Source organism: Drosophila gunungcola, chromosome 3R (genome assembly GCF_025200985.1).
Source record: "Drosophila gunungcola strain Sukarami chromosome 3R, Dgunungcola_SK_2, whole genome shotgun sequence".
Taxonomy (NCBI): Eukaryota; Metazoa; Arthropoda; class Insecta; order Diptera; family Drosophilidae; genus Drosophila; species Drosophila gunungcola.
In genome coordinates this window covers 143,498-165,383 of record NC_069139.1, presented here as the reverse complement: position 1 = coordinate 165,383, position 21,886 = coordinate 143,498, and the positions used below count along the sequence as shown (strand labels likewise).

General features: G+C 43.4%; 1 protein-coding gene across 21 annotated transcripts in view; it reads right to left on the bottom strand.

The window, feature by feature from the left end:
* Positions 1 to 21,886, bottom strand: part of LOC128251996 (polypyrimidine tract-binding protein 1) — a 151,201-nt gene that overhangs the window by 21,115 nt on the left and 108,200 nt on the right. For 17 of the 21 annotated variants that reach the window (XR_008267269.1, XM_052979336.1, XM_052979339.1 and 14 more), the window contains 2 exons: positions 11,900 to 12,023; positions 3,316 to 3,581 (listed from right to left, as the gene is read on the bottom strand). Coding sequence is in view for 20 of the 21 variants with exons in the window: in XM_052979336.1 (XP_052835296.1) it covers positions 3,316 to 3,581; positions 11,900 to 12,023 (390 nt within the window). In the remaining variant the exon portion in view is untranslated. Of the gene's footprint in view, positions 1 to 3,315; positions 3,582 to 11,899; positions 12,024 to 13,877; positions 13,991 to 21,107; positions 21,359 to 21,886 lie in introns of those variants that run through there. The other 4 variants (XM_052979343.1, XM_052979346.1, XM_052979345.1 and 1 more) reach the window with 3 other exon arrangements.

Sequence of the window (21,886 nt, the reverse complement as noted above, 5' to 3'; positions counted from 1 at the left end):
ACTGCGGGAAAACATCTCTTGTAAAACAATGTAACAATTTGAGAATGTTTAAATTCTAAACAAAAAATTTTAGAACGGGAAGGCTTTGTTCTGATTTCTCTGTCTTCATTGTGATTTAATTTACTTGATTATAATTTTCAAATTGATTTATGGTTTTTAATCAGAATTTTTGGTGAGTGTTGTCTTGCTGTTGCAGTTTGGAGCTTATTCAATGGGCTGCAGTTGACCGACAGTTGTCTCGACTCCATTGTCCTTTTCCCCTTGGGCAGATTTGATGTTTCGGAGGCGAGTGCCAATTAAGATGATTACCAGAATTTGCGTTCACCGTTGAACGCGCGACTCCTGCTGAGGTGATTTGCGAGGTCGTAGCTATCTTCACCATGAATGCAGCGATTAATCAATTGTGCGTATCTAATGAAGCTCAAATGGCAGCGGAGGAGCCCTGGCAAATGTTACACTGGAGATTAGACCAGGGACTGGCTTCCCCGAAATTATATTTCAATCTAATTTTTTGTGGGCCGTGGGGCTGAAGCCATTTCCCCGAGTGGCTGTCAACCCTTTTCGGTCGTAAAAGAGGTCGGGCTCAACAATTAATTTATCAAAATTACTCAAAACAAAACTGGGCCACAGAGCCAACAGATGCGCCCCACAGCTACACAGACAAAAAAATCACATGTCAAATTTGAAACCCATTAAACAATGCCAGTTGCGAACCTTTGGGGTTGGGCTTTTGGATGGCAGTGAAGCTGGGTGCCTGAGTCGCTCTGGGGTTTCTGTGGGCAGCTCGTTGCGGTCGTAACCGCGTGAACTTGCCAGTGCATTTATCTTCATTTCTGGTATCTTAGTCAAGGGTCGCCTCACCGTAGCAGAGCAGATGTGGAAACGCTAAGACGCTAGAGTAAGACATCAACGAAAATAGTCACAGAAAACCAGTGCCAGAACCAGAAACAGAGCTCTCTGGATGAAAAAGGAGCGAAGCAAAGGTGAAAGGACATCCCAACGACATGACATATTAGAATCCCGTTACGCAGCAGCAACAGCAGCGTTGCCGGTTGACTGCCAAATTGCCAACATAAATGTCAGAAGGGCGGGGAAAGTTGGGTGGTATAGCTGAAAAGATGCTACGGGGTTTTTCATTTCTGTTGGTTGGTTTTTCCTCTTATTTGTTTTATTCTCTATACCATGCAATCACTCAGCCGTTGAAATCACACATGTGTGCGACTAGATGTCTTCTTTCCTGGGTGTGTGTGAGTGTGGGAGATGATTTGGAAAGCCTGTATTGCTGATTTGCTGTTGCTACTTTCTTCGCAGCTTTTGCCTTCAGGTGCGTGTCGCCTCCTTTGCTGGGGTTAAAATCTCTGGGGGCCATGCAATGGATTTGTCTTTGCTCGGTGGAGACGAAATGGAATTTACCTTCTCTTTTCCCCGAGTTTAAAGCATAAACCTTTGCCAACAGGAAATTGACGAAAATTCCAAATTTACGGAAATACCCAACTAACGAGGGAATTAAAAAAGAGTTGTCCTGCTATTGCATATGTCCCGCACTTGACAGAAAACGTCTCCCGCTTTTTCTCGTGTGATTTCTTAAGTTTTGCTGCTGCTGGGTCTGGGCGACGACAACAATTCGCTAAGCATCTTATCTGAAGCTTGCCACATTGCAGCGGCAACAGCGGCAGTAGCAACACAAATAGCAAATGACAGGCGGCGAAATATGATGCAAAAATAAAGGAACAGTCAACAGTGGCTGGGCCAGGGCGCCAAACAATCAACTGTATGCTGCACAGGTGGGTCGCCAGACACAGGACACAAAAGGAAGAGCAGCACTAACGGCAGCAGCAGGAAAACCCAAGACAAGACATTCGCACAATGGACATGGGCAGAAGAAAGAAAGCTGAATGAAATGAGAAATTGTGTAAATATGTTGGCAGCAGCAGCGCACACAAGATTAAACCCCTTCCACTCGCACAAACACACTCTCCTGCATTTAAAGAGATCTTCCACTAGAGCAAGAAAGCGGTGGCGGCGTTGACTTTTCCACTCGTCTGACTTGTCTCACGTTGTCTGCGGGCTAGCAACAAGGCCTTTTACCAGGATTAGTAGCTAACAAGAGAAATCTGCCCACGCACACAGAGATGGAGCTGGAGTTACACACACGATGGAGGGCCACAGCCAAAAGGTAATCAGTGAAATGTAACTATATTGTTTGGTCTAGCTGCGTTGGTGTTGCTGTTGGTGTTGCTGCTGTTGCCTCCATTGTTGCTGCTGTGTCACCTAAGTCATAGGACCGCCCCCTTGGTCTGATTCTTGTTTTTGGCCGTCGTGTTGCTTTAGCTGCTGCTGCAGCCCCTTAACCTTTTTCGTTGTTGTTTGTGTTGTTTCTGCTGTTGCCGTTGCGATCTCTTTTTAAGTAGTTTGCTTTTGGGCTCACCACCACCAAATCCTCCACCATCAGCTGGTGCACAGCCCAGCCAGCAAAGGTGACAAGCCCGCTTTGGGTTCTGTCCTGGCTCGATTGTTGTTGCTCTTTCTGCCGTTTCCATTTAAGTAATCAAAATATGCTTTTGACTCCGAGTTAAGCAGCTGGCATCTAGGCGCCGTGTGCTGGTCTCCTCAGTCGTTTGTCTCCTTGGTATGCGTGCGGTTTCATTTGTATTTTTGCTCGCCCCCTCACTCATCACTACTCACTCTGAATTTCTCTGTGTGAGTTGTCCGCAAAACGCAAAAACTATGCGTTTTACTGCTTTTGTCAGACACGTGTGTGTCTGTGTGTGTGTGCGGCCATGTGTATTTATTTGAAAGCTTTTTAAACTTTGTCAGTGACTTTGTGGCTTACGAAATTAAAATTAGAAATTGGTTTAGAGCACCCACAAATACAGGCATGCTCGCAAAGGATGTTTGAGTTTGTGTGCATTTATGATGGGTCCAAATCTCTTGAGGAACTGGTTTAAATTCCCCAGAAAGTGTAATTAATCAGACGGTTTGCAAGGCCGACCCACATTTGCATATAAATCGCAGTTGCTTCATTTGTTTTCCCTGGCCTAAAACTTAATGAGCCCATTTATAACACTTAAGACAGGAAGCTATACCAACAACAGATATCGGGTTATAGAGGAATAAAAGCTAGGAAAGATTATCTTTTCGCCGATTGGATATTATAACTGTGGCTTATTAAGTCACACAAGAAATGTTATACGTCTAATGTTATCTATTATGAATAAATTAAGTTCTTTATGTCGTCAGTGTCTAAACAAAAGCGTTATGGAAATTAGACTAACAGCTTAAATAGAAAATATTATTTTTACTATCTGTACTTACATTGTGACTCTGGTCCGTTTTTAGCTCGCGATGGTTCGAGAACTGCACGTAGACCATGCGTCCGCGCATCTGGGGCGGATTGACTGTGTAGCAGGACACCATCGACGTGGCGGATATTTCGTCGGCCATTTCGATGAACGCCTGGTTCTTGCCCTTAAGCACCAGCACGTTGGTCACACGTCCGAACGGAATGCCCAGGGCAATCACATCCGACTCGCCGGACTCGTTTGGAATGTTGCGCAAATGGATGACTTTGGAGGCCTTGGCTGCAACGGGAAAAGGGGAAAATAACGAACGTTGTTTAACCAATTGAAATATTAAACAGGTGACAATTCCTGCAGGTCTCTCTCTCTCTCTCCGAGCCACATGCGCGTCTCTTTTGGGGCCATCTCCGGCTCACTTAATGGCCAGCGCTGTCTGCACTTCCGCTTCCGCGCTTCACTTAATTTGTTTTTTTTTTGTAGGTTTATTTGTTGGTTGCCTTTGTTGCCGAAATAGACTAGGACGGAGCAAATAAAAACGTTGATAACATGGCCAAACGCCGCCACATTTGTATACACTTTGCACAGTTAAACCCGCTGCAGGGGGCAGAGAGTGGAGAGTGGCACCGCCATAAATTCATTCATTGCACACTTTCAACGGCTGTGAATAATCCAGCAGCAACAAGGCGACAATGTCCGGCACACAGACAACGTTTGAGGCTTTTAGGCACTCGTCGTCGTTTTTGCAGCTTCTCTGCTTTGCTGTTGCCTCTCCTCGCCGGTAACTTGTTTGTTATTTTTGCATAAATAAAGCGCACCACCTACTGCCACTCCCACAAAAGTGGTGCTGCACAAATGGGATTCAGGCTGCCTTTGGCCTGGAAGAGTTTGCAGCCACATTTCGAGGATATCCCTGCAACAGCACTGAGCGAAAGGTCTATCGAAAAAACAATGTTTGGAAGTATAAGCAAACGTGGACTGAGTAATTTATTTTTATACCCTTGCAGAGGGTATTATAATTTCAGTCAGAAGTTTGCAATGCAGTGAAGGAGACATTTCCGACCCTATAAAGTATATATATTCTTGATCAGCATCACTAGGAGAGTCGATTTGGTTCTAAAGCTATCTGCATGAAACTTTCCCAAAAGTTGTCTTCCTATTGCAGGTAGTAAATAATTCGGAACGATATATAGAAAAAAAATGAACTTTGTTGTTTTTCTAATTTTACGGTTTAAATTTTGTCTAAGTCGGATGACTATATCATATAGCCATAGGAACGATTGAATAATTGAGCTGAAAATCATCATGTTTCAAAGAATATTAAATTTTTGCAATAGCTCAAAGGGTATAAACTTCGGCTTGCCGAAGCTTGCTTCCTTTCTTGTCAAAGTCAAATAATTTCTCTTCAAACAATCGAGGTAATCTTTTATCAGTTTTCGAAAAAACTCTTTTGGCAAGTGAACTGCCCCAAAAGTGCCTTAAATTTTTATAAACAAAGGCAAACAAATTTGCCACTCTTTATGTGAAAATGCAGTTTCAGGGGGATAGGTGGTATGCTAGAAATTGTCTGGCGCTTAGTCAACACCTGTTAATGTGTTGGACTGTGCGCTTTTTATTTTCTGTGGCACCTGCAAGAGGAAAGTTGGCTGTTCATATGCAAATGAAATGCAGTCGCCTCCTTCCCTCTTCCGATTTTAACACTCTGGTGTTTGCTAAACAAGCCACACATGGTCAGAGATAGACCACGCTGTACGTGTAGTTCCGCAAAACACTCCATATGTCGTTTTAATTATGCCGAATTTAAAGTGAACTTAACTTGGAACTATAACAAGAAAATAAATAAAACAGCAAGCAAGTTATTATTTTAAATGATTTAATATTCAAAACTTCTATAATTTGAAGTCATTGAAATAATAGTTTAAATAATTTAGACCACTATACTTTGACTGCCCCAAAAAGTGAGCTACGATTTTAAGATTGAGATAAATTGATATTTGGCTTCTGAACTCCCTTCCATAACTCATAATGTAAAAGGGTCATTATCCGGCCAATTCCCCATATTTAATCACAACCCAGACGCTGGGGGTCAATGTTCCAATTTATTTCACAATGCTAGAAATCCGTTTCGCAGGACCTGAATCGGTTCTCACCCTAAGCCATTTTTTACGAACCTTTGCGCCAGCAAAAGGGAAAAGTCGAGCAACCTCGAGAGGCTCGAGTCCCGAGTTCCGAGTCCCGAGATTTGAAGTGCACTCTGTGAACTCTCTCTGCCCGCCGGTCAATGCTGAAAACAACTAATCGGAAATTACACTTTTTGATTAGTTCGAAACGGAAATGAAGCCGAAACGAAATTATGCAGTCGGGCCAGGACCTGTGCATCGTTATAGTTTGGTATTCAGTCGACCGAAGGGAGCTCAAAAATTTATTAAAAATCAATGGGTAACTGCAGGGCGATGAGATCTGCTCCATCACACTGCCGCCCCGCAACTCTCCATAAATAACAGCCGAAATCGGAAAAGACTTGGAAAACTGCTGTGAATCGAAACTAAATAAAAAGAGAGGACGGACGGACGGGCGCGCCGGAAATGTTCTGCACGAGACAAACAACAAATCAAGTGCCGTTGGCCGGCCAGTTACGGAAAAAAACGTAAACGGCAAAAATATGTAAAGGTATCTATCATGCATGACGCCGTTGTCCTGGACTGGCGAAATTTTTGGATTTTTCGACGTTTCAGCGACTGCAACTCAATTTGTTTTTTCTACTCTTTCTTTTGCCACATTTGTGCCAAATCGAAGTAAACGCCGCTGCCTGGTGGTGTGTAACTAGAAATGTCACTGCAATGAGCGAATCGACAAGCGTTGCAGCTGTTGAAGCCTTCGGCTGCTGCACTGGCTCCAACAAAGACGAGCGGAATAATTGAAAAGGAAGATGGTGCCGAGCGCTGACGAGAACCGGAAACACAGCCAAAAGCCCGGCAGCTACAACTTCTACTGGCGAAAAATTGCAGTTTGAATCATGCTTTGTTGGTTTGTGGATCGTGGCCTGCGGGCAGATTTGTTAGCAGTTATGGCATTGCTGCTTTTTAATTAACAGCGAGCCAACCAATTTTTGCGCAGCAAACAATAAATGCAATTGTGGCAGACTTTAAATTAATCATGAGTTTAATAATAGCTGTTGCCGCTCGAGAGATTCTTCAGCGGGGCACTGATACTCTGAGATAATTATGGTACAATGCTAAATCAACAAGACCCGAAATGCATTAACTGCCGTGGCTGAAAAAAGTGCAGCGATAAAATTTGCATTCGATAATGACGATGCTGGCGCTGCCCGTTGACTGTCAATGCTCCACAGACGATATGAATAGCAATCATTCGCTCGGCTGCGCGTTAAAATGAGCTGCAAGGACGTAGGGCCAAAGCTTAGCAGTATTAATGACCCTTACAAACACACTGTGCGAAAAGCTGTGAAAGTGCCCTGGCCAGTCGTTTTTAATTAAGCGTACACACACACCCTTACCACTCACAATGAATTGCACGAAAAATATACATAAACTATTTATAGCTAATTGAAAAGTTTACAAACTGTAATTGAGTTCGGATGACGATGGTTGGGAAGTAATGAATGGTTAGTATGTCCATCGAGGCGTATGTGTAATAATTTCCTCTACTCCCTGTTCGGTCATGATGCGCACCAAGTTAATTAATGACAATTTAAATTGATAAAGCAAACAGAAACCTCAAACGAAAAATGTAAATGAAAATGAATGGAAAAAGCGAGTCGAACAAAAGAAAAATGCTTTCACAAGAGTCGGGGTACCTGGCGTTCAGGATAAAATAAGTGCTGATTGTTAATAACAATTAAATTTATGCTTACATGGCGGGCGGCATTTAATGATTTAATGTGAGCGTGACGCCCGTGTTTTTCTCCAAGTTCCGCCCCAAACTTTGCCAAGGGCGTGTCATCAGTCGAATATATAATTTGAATAAATACTCGCTCAGCTCACGCACACAGAGTCGTTAGAGCGCCTTTAATTATGCGACAGTAAATTAGATTTTTACAGGCTCACACATCATACATTTTAGATTGTTGGGCAAACTTGTGTCCCTTACGTGTCTGTCGCTCTACCTCCTCTTTGTGTGCATAACGACTTAATGATATTTGCTCAGCCAGCAGGGCCTTGTCTTAAATTTAAACATTTGCCCACGCATAATCAATCATGGCACGATTTTTTTGCAGCAAATGAAACTCATTGCCGGCAGCCAGTTGGCTTTAGAAAATCTGCAGAGTCCGCCCAACACGCAATTGAGCCTTGAAAAAAAATATTTGTTTGCAGCTGGAGCCTGACACCAGCAAGAAATGTAATTCATTTAAAATTTGTAAGGAAAAAGAAGGGTCGGTGGCAAGGTCTTCTGTCAACTGAACGCAAATGCAAGGAGTCAACGTACGCAGTCAGCAGACCGAGCTATAAGTCAGCGACGTTTTCAAATTGTAATTGCATTTCAATTACGAAAATAGTTTTTTCCCATCTGCCCATCCTTGTCGCTAGCACATCCATACTGCTCTGGCCTGAGTTAAAGGGTGAAACTGCATTGGCATTTAGCCAACTGTAGGTTGCAGTCGAGTGAGCGGAGGTTTCCATGCATGTGTGCAGTCAAGTGGCTTTCAGTCAAACAGCCGACAGCCAAGAGCAGTCTGTGACTGTACGTAAAAAATATATTTTGTAAACTAAAATATATATAAGGATTGTTATAAGATTTGGTTTCCCTCAGTGCATTACTTCATCTAGGAGCTGGTTAAAAGTCCATAAAGCATATCAATTGTTTAAGTTATGAGCAAACAGAGTAGCGAGAAATTTTGGTTTGTTGGCTCTGCCAAATTTTTTCCACATCATTTGTGCATTAAAACTACGTACACAGTAGCGCGAGGCTCGGCATGCAACGGAGCGTATGCTTAATTAAATTGCACATACAAATATTTTGCTGTTTCCCACAGTCACTCCCACAAAGGCAGATAAGTCAAAAGTCAGGCCGACTCGTGCCTGAAAGTCGGATGCCACTAACCGCACTCACGTACAGTGCCTGTCATAAATAGCTGCACACAACGCAACCCAACCAGCCAGCAAGTCAAACCGGTTGACAATTGATATTTGCTTTTGGTCTGGCCGGAGTTTTTCACTCCTTTCAATGCCGTCTCAATATTGATACAGATGGCAGAGGAAACAAAAAAAATTATGACAATATTATTTTATTGACTGCGAAAATATTTACACGCAACGCGTAGACCAGGAAACAGAGTCCTAGACGTGCGAATGAGCCAAGGCGGCACGCGCAGGATACCAGGGTACGAAGAACACGGACGCGGACACTTGCCGGCTGCCAAACTGTCGTCTTATTGGTTATGGCCATAAAAGCGTTTAAGTGTTTGCCCAGACCACCAAAGGGATTGGTTATCAACTCGCTGCGCTGACAACAGCACACTTGAGCTTTAAATTGATGGTAGTGACGGGCTGATTTAAGTCTTAAGGGATGACCGGTCATGCATAATGAAACAGAATACTGGATATTCAAATGTTATATATTTTTTCAGCATATTTTCCCTACTGCCGCTGGCTGTCTGGACAGGGAATTAGCAATGCTAAGAACGGAAGAAAGAACACAGAGCACACGCAGTGGCAACAGCTGCAAAACTCTTTTTTCGACCGTAGCTCCTAGCTGCCATAGGTGGTGAGCTGACCATTAAGCTCCCAAAATCGGTCAATAAACAAACAAATGTTGGTGGACTATACAAACAGCGTGTAGGCGATGCATGTGTGAGAGCTGTAACAATAAACAACAAACTGAAACGGCGGGGAATGGCAAAAACAAAAGCAAAACACGGTCTGGCCACGGATGGTGTTTCAGGCGGACACGCGACATGGCCACGCCATGGTCACACAAAAAAAGCCAACGTTTTGCATTACGATCACAGGTTAAAAGGGATGGTTGTTGAGCTAGTTTAAATAATAATAATAATGTAATGTGCTCAGACTCATTAGTTTTTTCTTAAAACAAATATATTTAATTCAAAAATAGTTGTATATTTAAACATTAAACATTAGAAAGTCAATACAAAATAAGGTCTTATTTGCAAATTGCAATTCTAGTAACGTATTATGTTGTTTAAGACTTTTTTATTTTTTTCCCTGTTGTTCTAGGAATTAACTGTTACCGCTCGATTCCCTGGGGTCTAGTATACTTGGCATAAAATATTCTTAATAATAAAAAATCAAATAAATCAAGCGAAATTATTTATTAGCCGACCAAAATTCGTAGTCTGAGTTTGGCAGGAAGACCATTGGCTTCATATGTGGGTTGGCTTCGTTCAACCACCACTCGCCGAAATGCGAGACACTCACTTCAAGTGGGTGGGCGTGGCACCGCCACCTCCCTCCTACCTACTCCCACCTATGCGCTGCACATGCCAAAGTGTTTTTATTACATTTACGTGAAAAATTTGTTGCATGTCCTGCTAAGCTCGTGTACCGGAAACAAAAGCGTGATTGTTTGCGAGTGCCACCATCGATGTATTGGTTTAGTGGCGCACGGATACGATTGAGCCGAGTGCGTGTGTTTATCTAAGGCTTGACCACAATGCTTATTGTTACTTTTTGGATTTCTGCCATTTACTTGTCTGGCCTTTGTTGTGCCCTCTGTCACTCTTGGACCCTCCGACATGTATTGGTGCTCGCAGTGTAATAAAAGTGTCCTTACACATTTATTTAACAATTCTTTTGTTATTAGAGAGAGGGCTTAAGTGGCGCCCACAAAAATGATTTCAGTGGATTTCTAGCAGCGTCCCCTGTATCACCGGTACAGCATACAACTCCCTTAAAGCGCGTCTTTAATGGAGCAGGACAAAAAGCTGTGTGTGTTTGCACAAGAACTTTGCGTGGAAAATGAAAATGGCCGCAGGTCACAGGTGTCAAAAAGAGGGAGGAGAGGTGGGCGCCTGGGCATCAAAATGCCGTTGGGTCAAAGTCGTCGGTGGCATAGCCATCGAACAACGGCAGAGGCAGAAGGGTGAAAGACAAAGGCAAAGGCGAACCGCTATCACTAACTGCATTTCTCTTTCCCTCTGTGCGTATGTGCGGGTGTCTGCTTGTTGCTTTTTAATTAATAGAAAAGTCCTTTGTAAAGTAATAAATAAATATTATGCTTCCGCTTTTGCGTACATTTTTTTCGCTTTCAGTCGACTGCCATTCACAGGCTGGCGATCCTTCCGCAAACCCCATTTCGTCCCCTGCTATGACCGTTGACTGTCTGGCGGCTAATGCTCAAGCCCTTTCTTTGAGGTACACACCCAACCCACTCATCATCGATGTGGCTGGCGGCGGCGAGTGCTGGTAATTACGGCAAATTGCAAAAGCATTTTGAACAATCGCATGGATAGTATATTGACGCACAGCACCTGCATATGCCGTTAATTAAATTCGCCCAAACAAAAGCATCACAATCCCCCGTCGGAGCAGTCGATTACTTTTGAATTTCAGCGGAAATTGTTGCCTATTGATTTGTTTGCATTGGCAATCATTCTGTGGCTCAGTGGATTTTTGTGGCCAGGTATTCGGCTTTCGGTTCAGCTTTCAGATCCAGTTTCACATTTGGCGGGGAGCCTGCGAACATGTCAAATATTTGCCTAATGTGTGGTTCATTCTGCTGGTTTCGCTTCAGTTTGGTTTTGTCGGGTTGGTGTGCGGTTTTTGATTAGCTTTATTACTTTGCGGCGTCATATGCAGGGTGGTTTTCATAGCGCCGGAGTCTAGTGCGAGTGAGCGTGTGTGTGTGTGTGTGGACTTGGGCGGCTAATTAATATGTCGACACAGTGCGTGGCCAGTCAGCGACCGCCGTTTTTAATGCAAACGAACGCGAACCATTTTTCCCGTAATAATTTCCAGGCAACAAAAAAATGCCAGGCCAAATGTTTTTGCTGTTTACTTGTTTTCCATGCTAATTAGTGGGTTAATTGGCTATAGGCATCAAAGCGCGCTTGCGTTCAATTGAGGTACTCAAGTGCTCAGGCGACTTTGTGGCCAAGTTGAAGGCTTAAGCCTAATTCTGCACTGACAGAAACTAACAGCAAAGTTAAAAATTAAATTTAAAAAAATGGCTGTGCATGATGATACTCCCTTTAACTTAAAGGATAATTGAGTTTATTTTACTTCGAGATCAGAGAAAGATTACATCGTCGGAACCCTGCAAAGTATGTTTTAAATCTGTTAGCTGTTACCATTAATAATTTTGTTCTCGTTGGTAGTTGACTAGTTAGTAAAGCCACTTTTGTGGGGCGAGACTAAAATAATAGCTTTTCTTCCAGTGTTTAATACTGTCCCGGTGGGCGTGGTTAATTGGCAGACAAATGCAACTGGGCCCCAGACTATGGCTGCAAAATGCACTTAACTTAAGCGCCGCTCCGGGAACGACAGAGGAAAAGGTAGGACTTAAGCCAAGAAAAAAGACAAAGCTCTGGTATATGCAAAGGTAAAAGTAGAGACGGATAGAGAGAGAGAGAGACAGACTGGGAGGATAAAAAGAGAAAGATGAAAGAGGAGGAACAGAAAACTTACCAATTCCACCGGCCAGCACGGTTCCAGGCTCCAGTTTGGCCTTCTTTGTGGCCAGGTCCTGATTGTTATTGTCGGAAGCGGGCGCCATGACTGCTGCTTGACTCAAAAGTTCGTCGCTTCCGCGCTGATTTACAGTAACACAGCCACAGGCACAGGTGCAGTTGTGGATGCGGGAGCAGTTTCAGATTCAGATGCAGATGTAGGAGCAGATTCATATGCAGGAGCAGGTAGGCACAGGCACAGGCAGTTGGTTAATACATTTTTTTTGTAGTTTGTAGTTGATGCACAGGCGGCAGGGCAGGCACAGACAGAAGTTGAAGATGGTTTATTTTCAGTAGTAGTGGTGTGTAGTTGTAGTAGATGAAGGTTATATATACGTATACAAGTACGGTACATAAAAAGACAAAATAAAAGAGAGAGAGAGAGAGAGAACAATATAAATATTTGATATTTACGCAAGATAAATAAATTACACCGATTCTTTAAACCCACTTCCGCCAACTTTGCGGAGCATTTGCATAGCTTTCAGATTTTGTTTAGATGCGGGTCTCCAGTTTGGCTGATGTCAACAAGGGAAGTGGGTAAGTGGAAATTATTATGCCAAGCGGACTGCAGCTAATCATTATCCAGTGTTAGCTTAGCTATTTATTGACCAGAGCGACCAGAGCGTCCAGAGCGACCAGAGCGACCAGTTCCCGCAGCCACTCCACGGCTTCAGAAAAAAAATTCCACTCCCATTTCGAAAAAACAGTAGTGCAAATAATTGCACAGCTCGGAGAAAATATTCATTTGAATTAGCCAGCTAAGCAGCTTGCGCATTGTGGCTCCTGTTTCTGCTTTCCGTTTGCTTTTTCCTGCTTTATTGCAGCGCTAAACTCTAATTACGAATCACATGAGTGTATTGTAATTACATGTGACACTTAATTACCGCACTCACACAAAAAGTCAAAGCCAAAACCAGAAGCGGAAGTTAAAGCACAAGCAGCAGCCATTGAGGCGAGCATGCACTAGCGAAAATATTGAACACTTTTGGTAAGCATGGGGATTCTTAACGGACTTGCACAATCATTGAAGTTAACTTCTCGTATAATGTGTAGTTATTGTAGTCAAAAAGTACTAAATAGAGTCAGAAATTCTTATTTTGAGCCCTATGGCTATATATGGTATTTGTTTTCCTGTTTTCTTGCAGTGTGCGAATCAGAATCGGAAGAAGGGAGCATCCCAGAGAGCATCGAGAGTAACCGAGTTAAGCCAAACATTAAATGTAATGCGCCCCATCAAAATAAAGCTGCTACAGCTTCAGCTACTGTTGATGCTGACTGTATTGTGCTAAACAGGATGCGTATAGTGGGTGAAAGTGTGTTTGTTCAGTTTCTGCTGCTATGCATTAGCGGCAAGGACACAAAGTCAATAAACGGGAGCTGGAGAAGGGAGAGAGGGCCCAGAACTGAACTACTGGGGGAACACTCTGCACACCGCACAAATTGAAAAGGGTAATTTTGTGTAAAGTAGGCACCTTTATGACCCCCCCTGCTAGCCAACGCCACCCACACCCACACCCATCTCCATTGCCATCCCATCATCAGCTATCAATGCTGACTACGCTTGAATTCGCCACTTGGCTTATCATGCTGCGCGCTTTTGCTTTGCTTTTGGCTTATTTGCTCTTTGCCTGCTGGCTTCTGCTTTTGTTGTGCTTTATTTGTTATGTGCTATTTGTTGCTGGGTTTTTATTTTTATGTGGCTGCACGTTTTATATACATCCATAGACGTACACATAAAGGAATTTGCTTAAATACAAAAACAACATGCGGTATAGGAATAATAAGAAAAGCCAAAACGAACACACTCACACGCGTGTGTGTGAGTTGGTTTGGCGTGCAAGAGACAAAGACAGCGGCGAAAACCGCAGAAGCACTTCACTTGATAATATCACACACAAAAAAAGACGGGAAAAAAAAAGAAATCGGAAGCTCACCGTCAGTCTGTGTGCGTGTTAGCCATTCTGTGTGTGTGTGTGGGCTGAGTAATGATATCAACAGAAGTTACTCACTGCTGTTGTTGTGCAATGTGCTGAACATATGTTTTGTAGCATACTTTTCGATGCCCAAAAAAGCAGTAGAATACTTTTTTGGGTCTTCTTTTCTGCAGCCTTTGTTAGAATAATTCATACTGGTCTTTTTTTTCGTGCTAGTGGGTAATTAAATTTTAAGTGCCCTTCCACTCACCACCTCCGCAGCCACCCAAAAAGTTGCCAACTATCTGCGCTTACTTAGTACGAGTCTCTAATGCATTCGTTATGGCACATTAACGCTCCCCAAGTGCCGGCTGCCTGGCATGCTACAGGGATTTGCCGACTCTCCACGGGATATATCCTTGCCAGCGTGAGAGTGTGTGCGCTAGTGTGCATTACACGGTTCAGAAAGTCGGGCTAATGCCCTCCTCTACCGCTGGGGTTCGGACTGTGCGACGATTCCTTTTTGCCAAGCTGACCGGAAATGTTATTTTAATATGCTTTCTAAAAAGTATGCTAAATATTTGATTAGCAGCTGTATGTGTGCACCCTTTCCTCTCTGTGTGTGCGAGTGTGCGTGGCACATATGGCCAGGACGATAAGCGGCTGTCCACTTTCCTGGAGGGAGCAGAGGCAGTGGCAGAGGCAGGCGCAGCAGCAGGAACCCAAGTGGACCGTTTCATTGTTGTCTCGCCTCTGTGCCATTTTAATGAATTTTCCCAGCGCCATTGCCTCCGCCCCCAGATCTTTCATCGCCCCTATACTCTTCTGTGTTCATAAGCAACGCCCCATTGCCGGAGGGCGTGGGCAGTTTTCTGGGCACTCACTGATTTCTATGATGACATGTGCCATATCAGTCTCTCCCTGCCTCTCTTTCAGCGGGTTTCTTTTGCTTCCGCCTTTGTTGCCGGGTAACTGGGTCAGCGCGCAATTGTTGCCTCTGAGGGTTGCTGTCTTCACCCACCACCCACACACCACTCACCGCCCGCCGCCCTTGCCGTTCTGTTGTTGTTTTTGTTGTCCGAAGCAGCAGTGAAAGATAATCACGCATATGCCTAACGGTTAAGTTTTTGAAGTGCGCCCCGCTGACGAACACGAAGAAGCCAGCACGAGACGGATGCAAAGGGTGTCAGCGACATCAGAGGCTAGCATAAACCCAACATTCCCTTTACCATTATTGTTTCTGTAATGAGCCATGGATTAACCGAAAAAAATGTCTAACTTAAAAAATCAAAACACTTTTGTCGTTGTCATTGGACTCCAGTTTTAGTCTTTTACAATAATAATTTTATGTTTTGTTGTAATATATTCTTGATAATTAGTTAAAATATAAACCCCGATTAAGAAGTTTTTTTCCCCCAAGTGTATTTCCATATTTGTTAATTCCTTGAATAGGCCTTGCTTTGCTCTTTGGGGCAGCTATTTCGAGCTAGCTAGAAAACTGAGCACAGATCATGTGTAATTGATAAAAAGGCAAATGATATTCACACCATGGGATTATCCAGTCAAAAAGGGTCTTTGAGTATTACTACTGCTTCCACTTGGCTTAGTGGGCTTAAAGTTGCCCAGACACGAGAAAATAAAAGAGCCCAAATTAGAACGCAGTCCTTCTTACATAATGAGCACTTCTTCATGTATATATCCATGACATGTGATTTGGCCTACTCTATTATAATTTGATTTGGCCGCAAAATGGGCACCAAGTGGGTGATTCAGCAGCCAGTCGCCTCAACTTTTATTTATCCATGAACCCAGCTGATAATAACTCTGCACTCAGTTGTGTGGGTGGGCAAGAAAAGGAATGAGTTTGGGAGAGACAATATCAACGCCCTCATATATTGCATGGCATCAGTGTTGTGTTCTCCTCTCTCTTTGTCATAAATTTATGACCACGGCATATGAATATTAAAATCGAATATGTTTCTGTCGATTAAAAGCTTTATGTTTTGTGTCCCTGTCTGTAGCGCACAATTGGGGTGAAAATAGTAGCAGTGCCACTATAATTTAATTATATAGAATTTTTAGTTAAGGTAATGAATAAACTAACTTTTGCAAGCCTAAACTTTTAAATAACTATTAATTGAACTAATCAACAAATGGAACCAAATTGAAACGATTGAATGCTCTTCGACGCAATCGAATGTTAAATATTTATACTTGCCTTTGGTCATTTTTTTTGTTAATAAGAGTTTTAGGGTTAAATAATACTCTGGCACTATTATCTTTTTGACCCCAACTGTTCGAGTTTGTCAGTTTGTGTTCGCGACACAGATACGACTCAATATTTCCGCTGGTGCACCGAATCGGTTCATTGATGACGACTATCGACTCCCCCCATTGCTCCATCCGCTGACATCATTGATGACGGGGATGATGATGCTGCTGACGATGATGATGGCATATGGATATGGAACGAGATGATACAGAGCGTGGGAACAGTAGCGAATGCCAGCCTTGGTGCAAAAATTGCATATGTAGGTAAAAATAACAACAGCGGAAAACTGCAACCATAACAAAGCGGCAATTTCCGGTTCAACTCTCACTAAACCCCCTTTTGAAATATCAATTATTGCTGCCGTTTATGCAGCTGCAACAGAAGCTGTTCTAGCTGGCAGAACGGGAAATTTTCCATTTCGAGTACGCCTTAAAGCAATATTTAAGTTGCCAGCAAACCATCCAATAAATTCTAATTAGAAGGCCAAATGAGACAACCACTCAACCACCCTCCCTCTCAGATTATACCAAGCGCTATTTGTTAGCTAGTTGTCAGTTGATAAACGCAACTTGTAGTTGCGGCCACATAGACACAGATATGGGACTCAAAGCCTACTCAATCCACCAGCCGCCAGCTAAACCACCTAACCCACCTGCCGGCTGGCGGCGCAGCAGGCAATAAATTATATGAAAATGCCGCCAAAGTGTAACAGCTGCGGTTCTTGCCGAACTCCGGCCACAAAATCCGGAGGAAGGGCATCGAAACCACAGCAACAAGAAAGAGTCACTGGCTCAGCTCAACTTTAATATTAAATACTTCTATCCAAGAGCCAGCTCCTTATCTCCCCAACTCCCCACTATATTTCATATTTTTTCTCTTTATTTAAAAAGGGGGAAACGAGGAAAATTAATGTAGAAGCGTATAGAGAGGAAGAGCTGCTAGTTGAATACCACTAAATATTTACGCTTTGGCTTTTATTGCTTCCGAAAGTAGAGAATTTTTCTTTTTTCAATTTGTTTGCATAAATATTTGAAGCGCAGCTAAATTAGAATGTCGAAAGGCGAGAACAAATGACTCTAGCTTGAGCACGTGTCTACGTGTCTGTTTAAACTTGCGCAAGTTTGGCCAAAACGATTTGTAGCAATTTCACTATTAGTATACTTCACTCTATTCCATTCCTGTCTGCACAAAGCGAAATCGAAAGGAAAGCAAAAGAAGGCGCAAAACTTTTCCTGCTTATGCATTTATCACCTTTTCCTTGCGGAAGTGCAAAAAACTTTGCCTGGCCTAGTGCCAAGCAATTCTTTCGGCTGTAAGCCGATAAAATGGACGAACTCCTGGCGGGCACATTTCGAGCGCCCGCCCGCATAAATTATTTAAAACATGTGTTCCCCGCGTCTCTGAGTGTCTGTATTTCCGACAGTCTGTCACTGACTGCTCAACGTTGCGCGTCCCACGGCTCACAGTTTTCTATTCACGATTCTGGCAGCAATTGCAAAGGTAGGCAAGTGCTTTTCTCCGGCGACATGGCTCCTTTTCATTCTTTATCTTACGACATTTACTTGTGTATGACAATTTCATTGATATTTTTCTGCCTCCCGCGCGCTCGTTCGTTTCCCACACTTTACGCACGGCCAAAAGTTTTGGCAATTTTTTATTTGCTCCTCGTGTCACGCGACTTCGGCTGTCTATTAAGATATTCACTCGCGTGTAATGCGACATCGTTTATATGTGCACTGAGAATTTCGTTAAAAGGTCAGAGGATATTGAAATATTGAGTGTTGATACCTAAAAAAGCCAGAAAAAACAATTTGAGAGGTTCAGCTTTTTTTATGTTTTGTATCTTTTATATATATATATATATATATAAAAGGTATAGGTTGAGTAACCTTTTTGCAAGCACTACGGAATTCGGAAAAATAAACATGAATTTACCAGGAATTATTGAATTTATGTACTTTGATACTCCTTTTTTTTGCAGTGGAGAAAGAGTTAGACATGCGTTTTCAGCACACGTGTGTGTGTATATGAAAATGACAACCATTTGCCGTTTGGCATTTTTAATGAGCACAGTCAGAGATTCTGGTCCTGACCTAAGCAACGATTACCGGGCGGCATAAATCTTGCCGGGATATTGATTCTCCACCTTCTCGGGGTGCTGGTTGCTGGTGTGTGCCATATACCGTTGTTTATTCTGGCGGCGTGTTGAGAGGATCTTTTAAAATAAATTATACCTTTTTAAAGCGGCCACGAAGCACGTATGGAGAGCTTGACCCGAGAGCCACGACCTGCTCCCGGGCTCATACAAAATTCAATAGCAATACAATTTATGGCGGCTGGACACTGGCAATAGCGAAAATATGCTGCGCTCGCGTTTCGGCGGGGGGTCCGAGGGTTGGAAAAAGCCCACTCCCTCACATTCCACCTCGCCCACGCCTTATTTATTTTTATGGCCTTGTCTATTTGCTTGTCGTTTTGTGGGGCAGCAGTCCAATAAAAAATGCATTAAAAGCGTCTGGGTCTGGGAGAAAACGACAACGAACAAACATTTCGGTTTGTCCTCTGTCTGCCCGACTTTAAAGAGCTTCCGCCCCGAGATACACTCTCCACACATTTGCATGGCAGGTGGCAGCATTATTGCTGGGGAGCAAAGTCAATGAACAAATTCGCCATGCCAATTCTCAAATGTCTAATATTCAGGCAGCAATTTGCTTACGGCTATATGTACAAATAATTTGTTTGCTTCTGGCTGTCATCCTTGCCAGTCCTTTCCTTTGTTTTCCTCTATTTTCCTGCTGTATATCCGACCTCTCTTTCCACAGTGCCCCCCCCACCTTCTCCGCTTTCTCCGGCTACCATTTGCCGCTCGCTTTGCTTTCACTTGCCATCTCCATCCCTATCGCGCGGAAAAAAACATTTTTAATGCCGCACCATTTTTTATAGCGCCACACTTGAATGCGTTTAAATATTTTATGTAATTTTTCGCAATTTATTTAGCGCATTATTTGCCGGGCCAGCAGACAGCCTCAGGGCCCGACATTTATATCAATTCATGGACGAAAATTTCGTTGACAAATTTCAGCCCTCGAGGATATTCCCACAGAGCCGGAAATCTGTCGCGTCAATTTTAATTTTTATTTCGGTTGATTCTAATTTTAGGGGTACGCATGGCTCAATTAATATTAGCGGCGTTTAATTAGATTTGGCCCGTTAAATTTGAGCGGCTTGGGCTTAAAGTTACTAAATTCAGCTAGAAAGTGGAAGGGCATTGGGATAACGAAGTTAGCTTTGTCTCTGAGTCCCGGCGCTAGGCACAATCGGAAATTAATCAAATTGCTGAACAATTTGAATAACTTTAATGGACTTGCGGCACATACCGAAACCGAGAGGCACGAACACACAAGGATTCCCTTTTCCACGGCCATAAATCCACTGCATGCTACTCCTTGCCAACCCTCGATCCTCAGTGCTCCACTCTGCGTTCGCGTCATGTTTGGAAAGTAATTGATTTATATATAAAAACATGTTGCATGCCACAACGATTGCAGCTTGTTGGTGTCGCTGCTTCGTCGTTGTTGTTTTTTGGTTTGTCGGGGTGTTTGTTTCTAAGTTTATACACACCCCCGAACAGCCCACCAAGCCCCTTACACGCCCACCCCTTTGTATTCGAAACGCAAACTCGCATGTTTACATATCGATTACTCTGCGCCTGCTGCATCGGGCGTTCTGCATGTGTATAAGTGCCAGAGTGGGCGTAAGGCAATAAAAACCATTGGGCGTGTCCGTTGGGTGGGCGAAAAACGTGTTGCATTTTATGCCATGTTCACCAACGAGAACATATTTTTTAAAGCCACCACAGCACTCTGGCTGTTGATTTTAAGCCCTTTCGTGCCGTTGGCCACTTTTGGCCGCACTTTAAAAATGAATTTTCTACTAATTAAAAGAAAAAGGACAGCGGAATACCTAAGCGATTTGTCTACGACAGCAAATAAAAGGCTCTAACAACTACGGGAACATACAACATGCTCGTGACGCCGGCTCGTTACAATTTCATTTTACGACGCGCCCACAAAAAGAGGCGGGGCCATAAACCTAGGCATAGAAATGGTAAATGAATGGCAATGGACACTGCGCAGACCAGAAGAAGAGCATAAAAAATTATCTACATTTAATGACGAGCCTTAAAAATTAGCGAGAAATGCTCAAATTAAACATAAAACTGAGCTCGGTCCGAAAGCGTGATGGTCAAAGGTTGCGAAAGGGGGCGAGACAGCTAAGAAGAGGAAGCATAGCCTAGGAAGGTCTCGCATTTGTGGACATGCGTCTGGCAGAAACATCAAAATGACATCCATTAACACACCGATTAATCACAAAAAATAGAAAGCCGAGCCAAACCGAGCGTAAACGACAGGCTAGCAGAGAAGCCTTCTTTCCATGCGCATTATGCACTCAGAAAAATCAAATTATATATTTCCAAACTCCACGGTGAAATATTATTTAAGACACTATTTATAATATATGGAACTTAAATTTTGTTTTTTATTGCGTTATAAATAAAACTTTGTCACCCCTCCTGACCGTGGCCATAAAAGACGAGACACTGCTCTAAAACGTTGCAAAGTCACACAATTATGTTTAGGTGACAAAAAAAGAAAATAGAAAAAAGCGAACCCTTAATAGAAAATAGCAAAAGCAATAGCCAACTAAACAGCACAAAATGTAGAATAAAAATGTCAAAAATGTAGCAGTCGACGCGTCGACAAAGCCAAAGTTTCCGCCGTGTTATTGCTGTTGTATCTTGGCGCTTGGCTCTAGGTTTGGGTTTGGGCCGTCGTCATAAAAACCAGCAAAGTGGGTGGTGATGGCCAATTAAGTTAACGACGGACGGGACGGCAGAGCGGCGCGCCAACTTTGCGGTCGAGCCACCACTGGCTAATGTGCACAGCTCACCAGGAATCCACCCTGGACTTGGGCCTAACCTATTGTAATCTAAAACGTTCATTGGGCTGGTTGGCAAATGGAGCGGCCCTAGGATCCGGCTTCCTTCCTTCCTTCCTCCGTATTTTCCTGCCAGCGTTGTCGCCTTCAACCATCCGTCCGGTTGTGGTGCTACTTTGATGGCGATGGCGTGGTGGTGGCGCTGCCATCGAGTCCACGGGTCGTGTGCGCTTGACTGGCAGATCAAGAGACAGGTGACTAAACCAATTAACAAAGAGCCAGCCACCAAAAACTTTGCCAGCAGCACCGGTAAGAGAAAAAAATAAAAATAAAAAAAAGAGAACATGACAAAAAGTGGATGAAAAAATGTGAACATAGCTTCAGGTGACGGGCGACTAGAAATTAGCCCACATTTTTTGAGAAGCGCTTTGGAGAAGAGCGCTGCCAGCAGCTGTGGCCGCCCGAAAACATAACCGCTTTCTTCTGCTCCCACCATCCAGGCGTATACGTAATATATACAATGTAAATAGACGCCAGCGCCAAATGTTTCGCAAGTTTCAAATTAATTTCTCCCAGGAATGGTCCCACGGCAGCTCAGGGAAATATGGGAAGCAAAACACTTTGTAGTAGGTGCTCATAATCACCATCATCATCACGACGACGAGGCTGAGCCTCTCGCCCCTTTTTGTCATCATTGCGTTTGTCACAGCATATTCCATTAGCAATTATGAATATGGAATAGCAGAGACCGTGACTAGTCCTGCTCTTCCAGTAATCTGCTCTTCCTCCTTTGCCACGAAACTGCGACTACTTAAGCCGA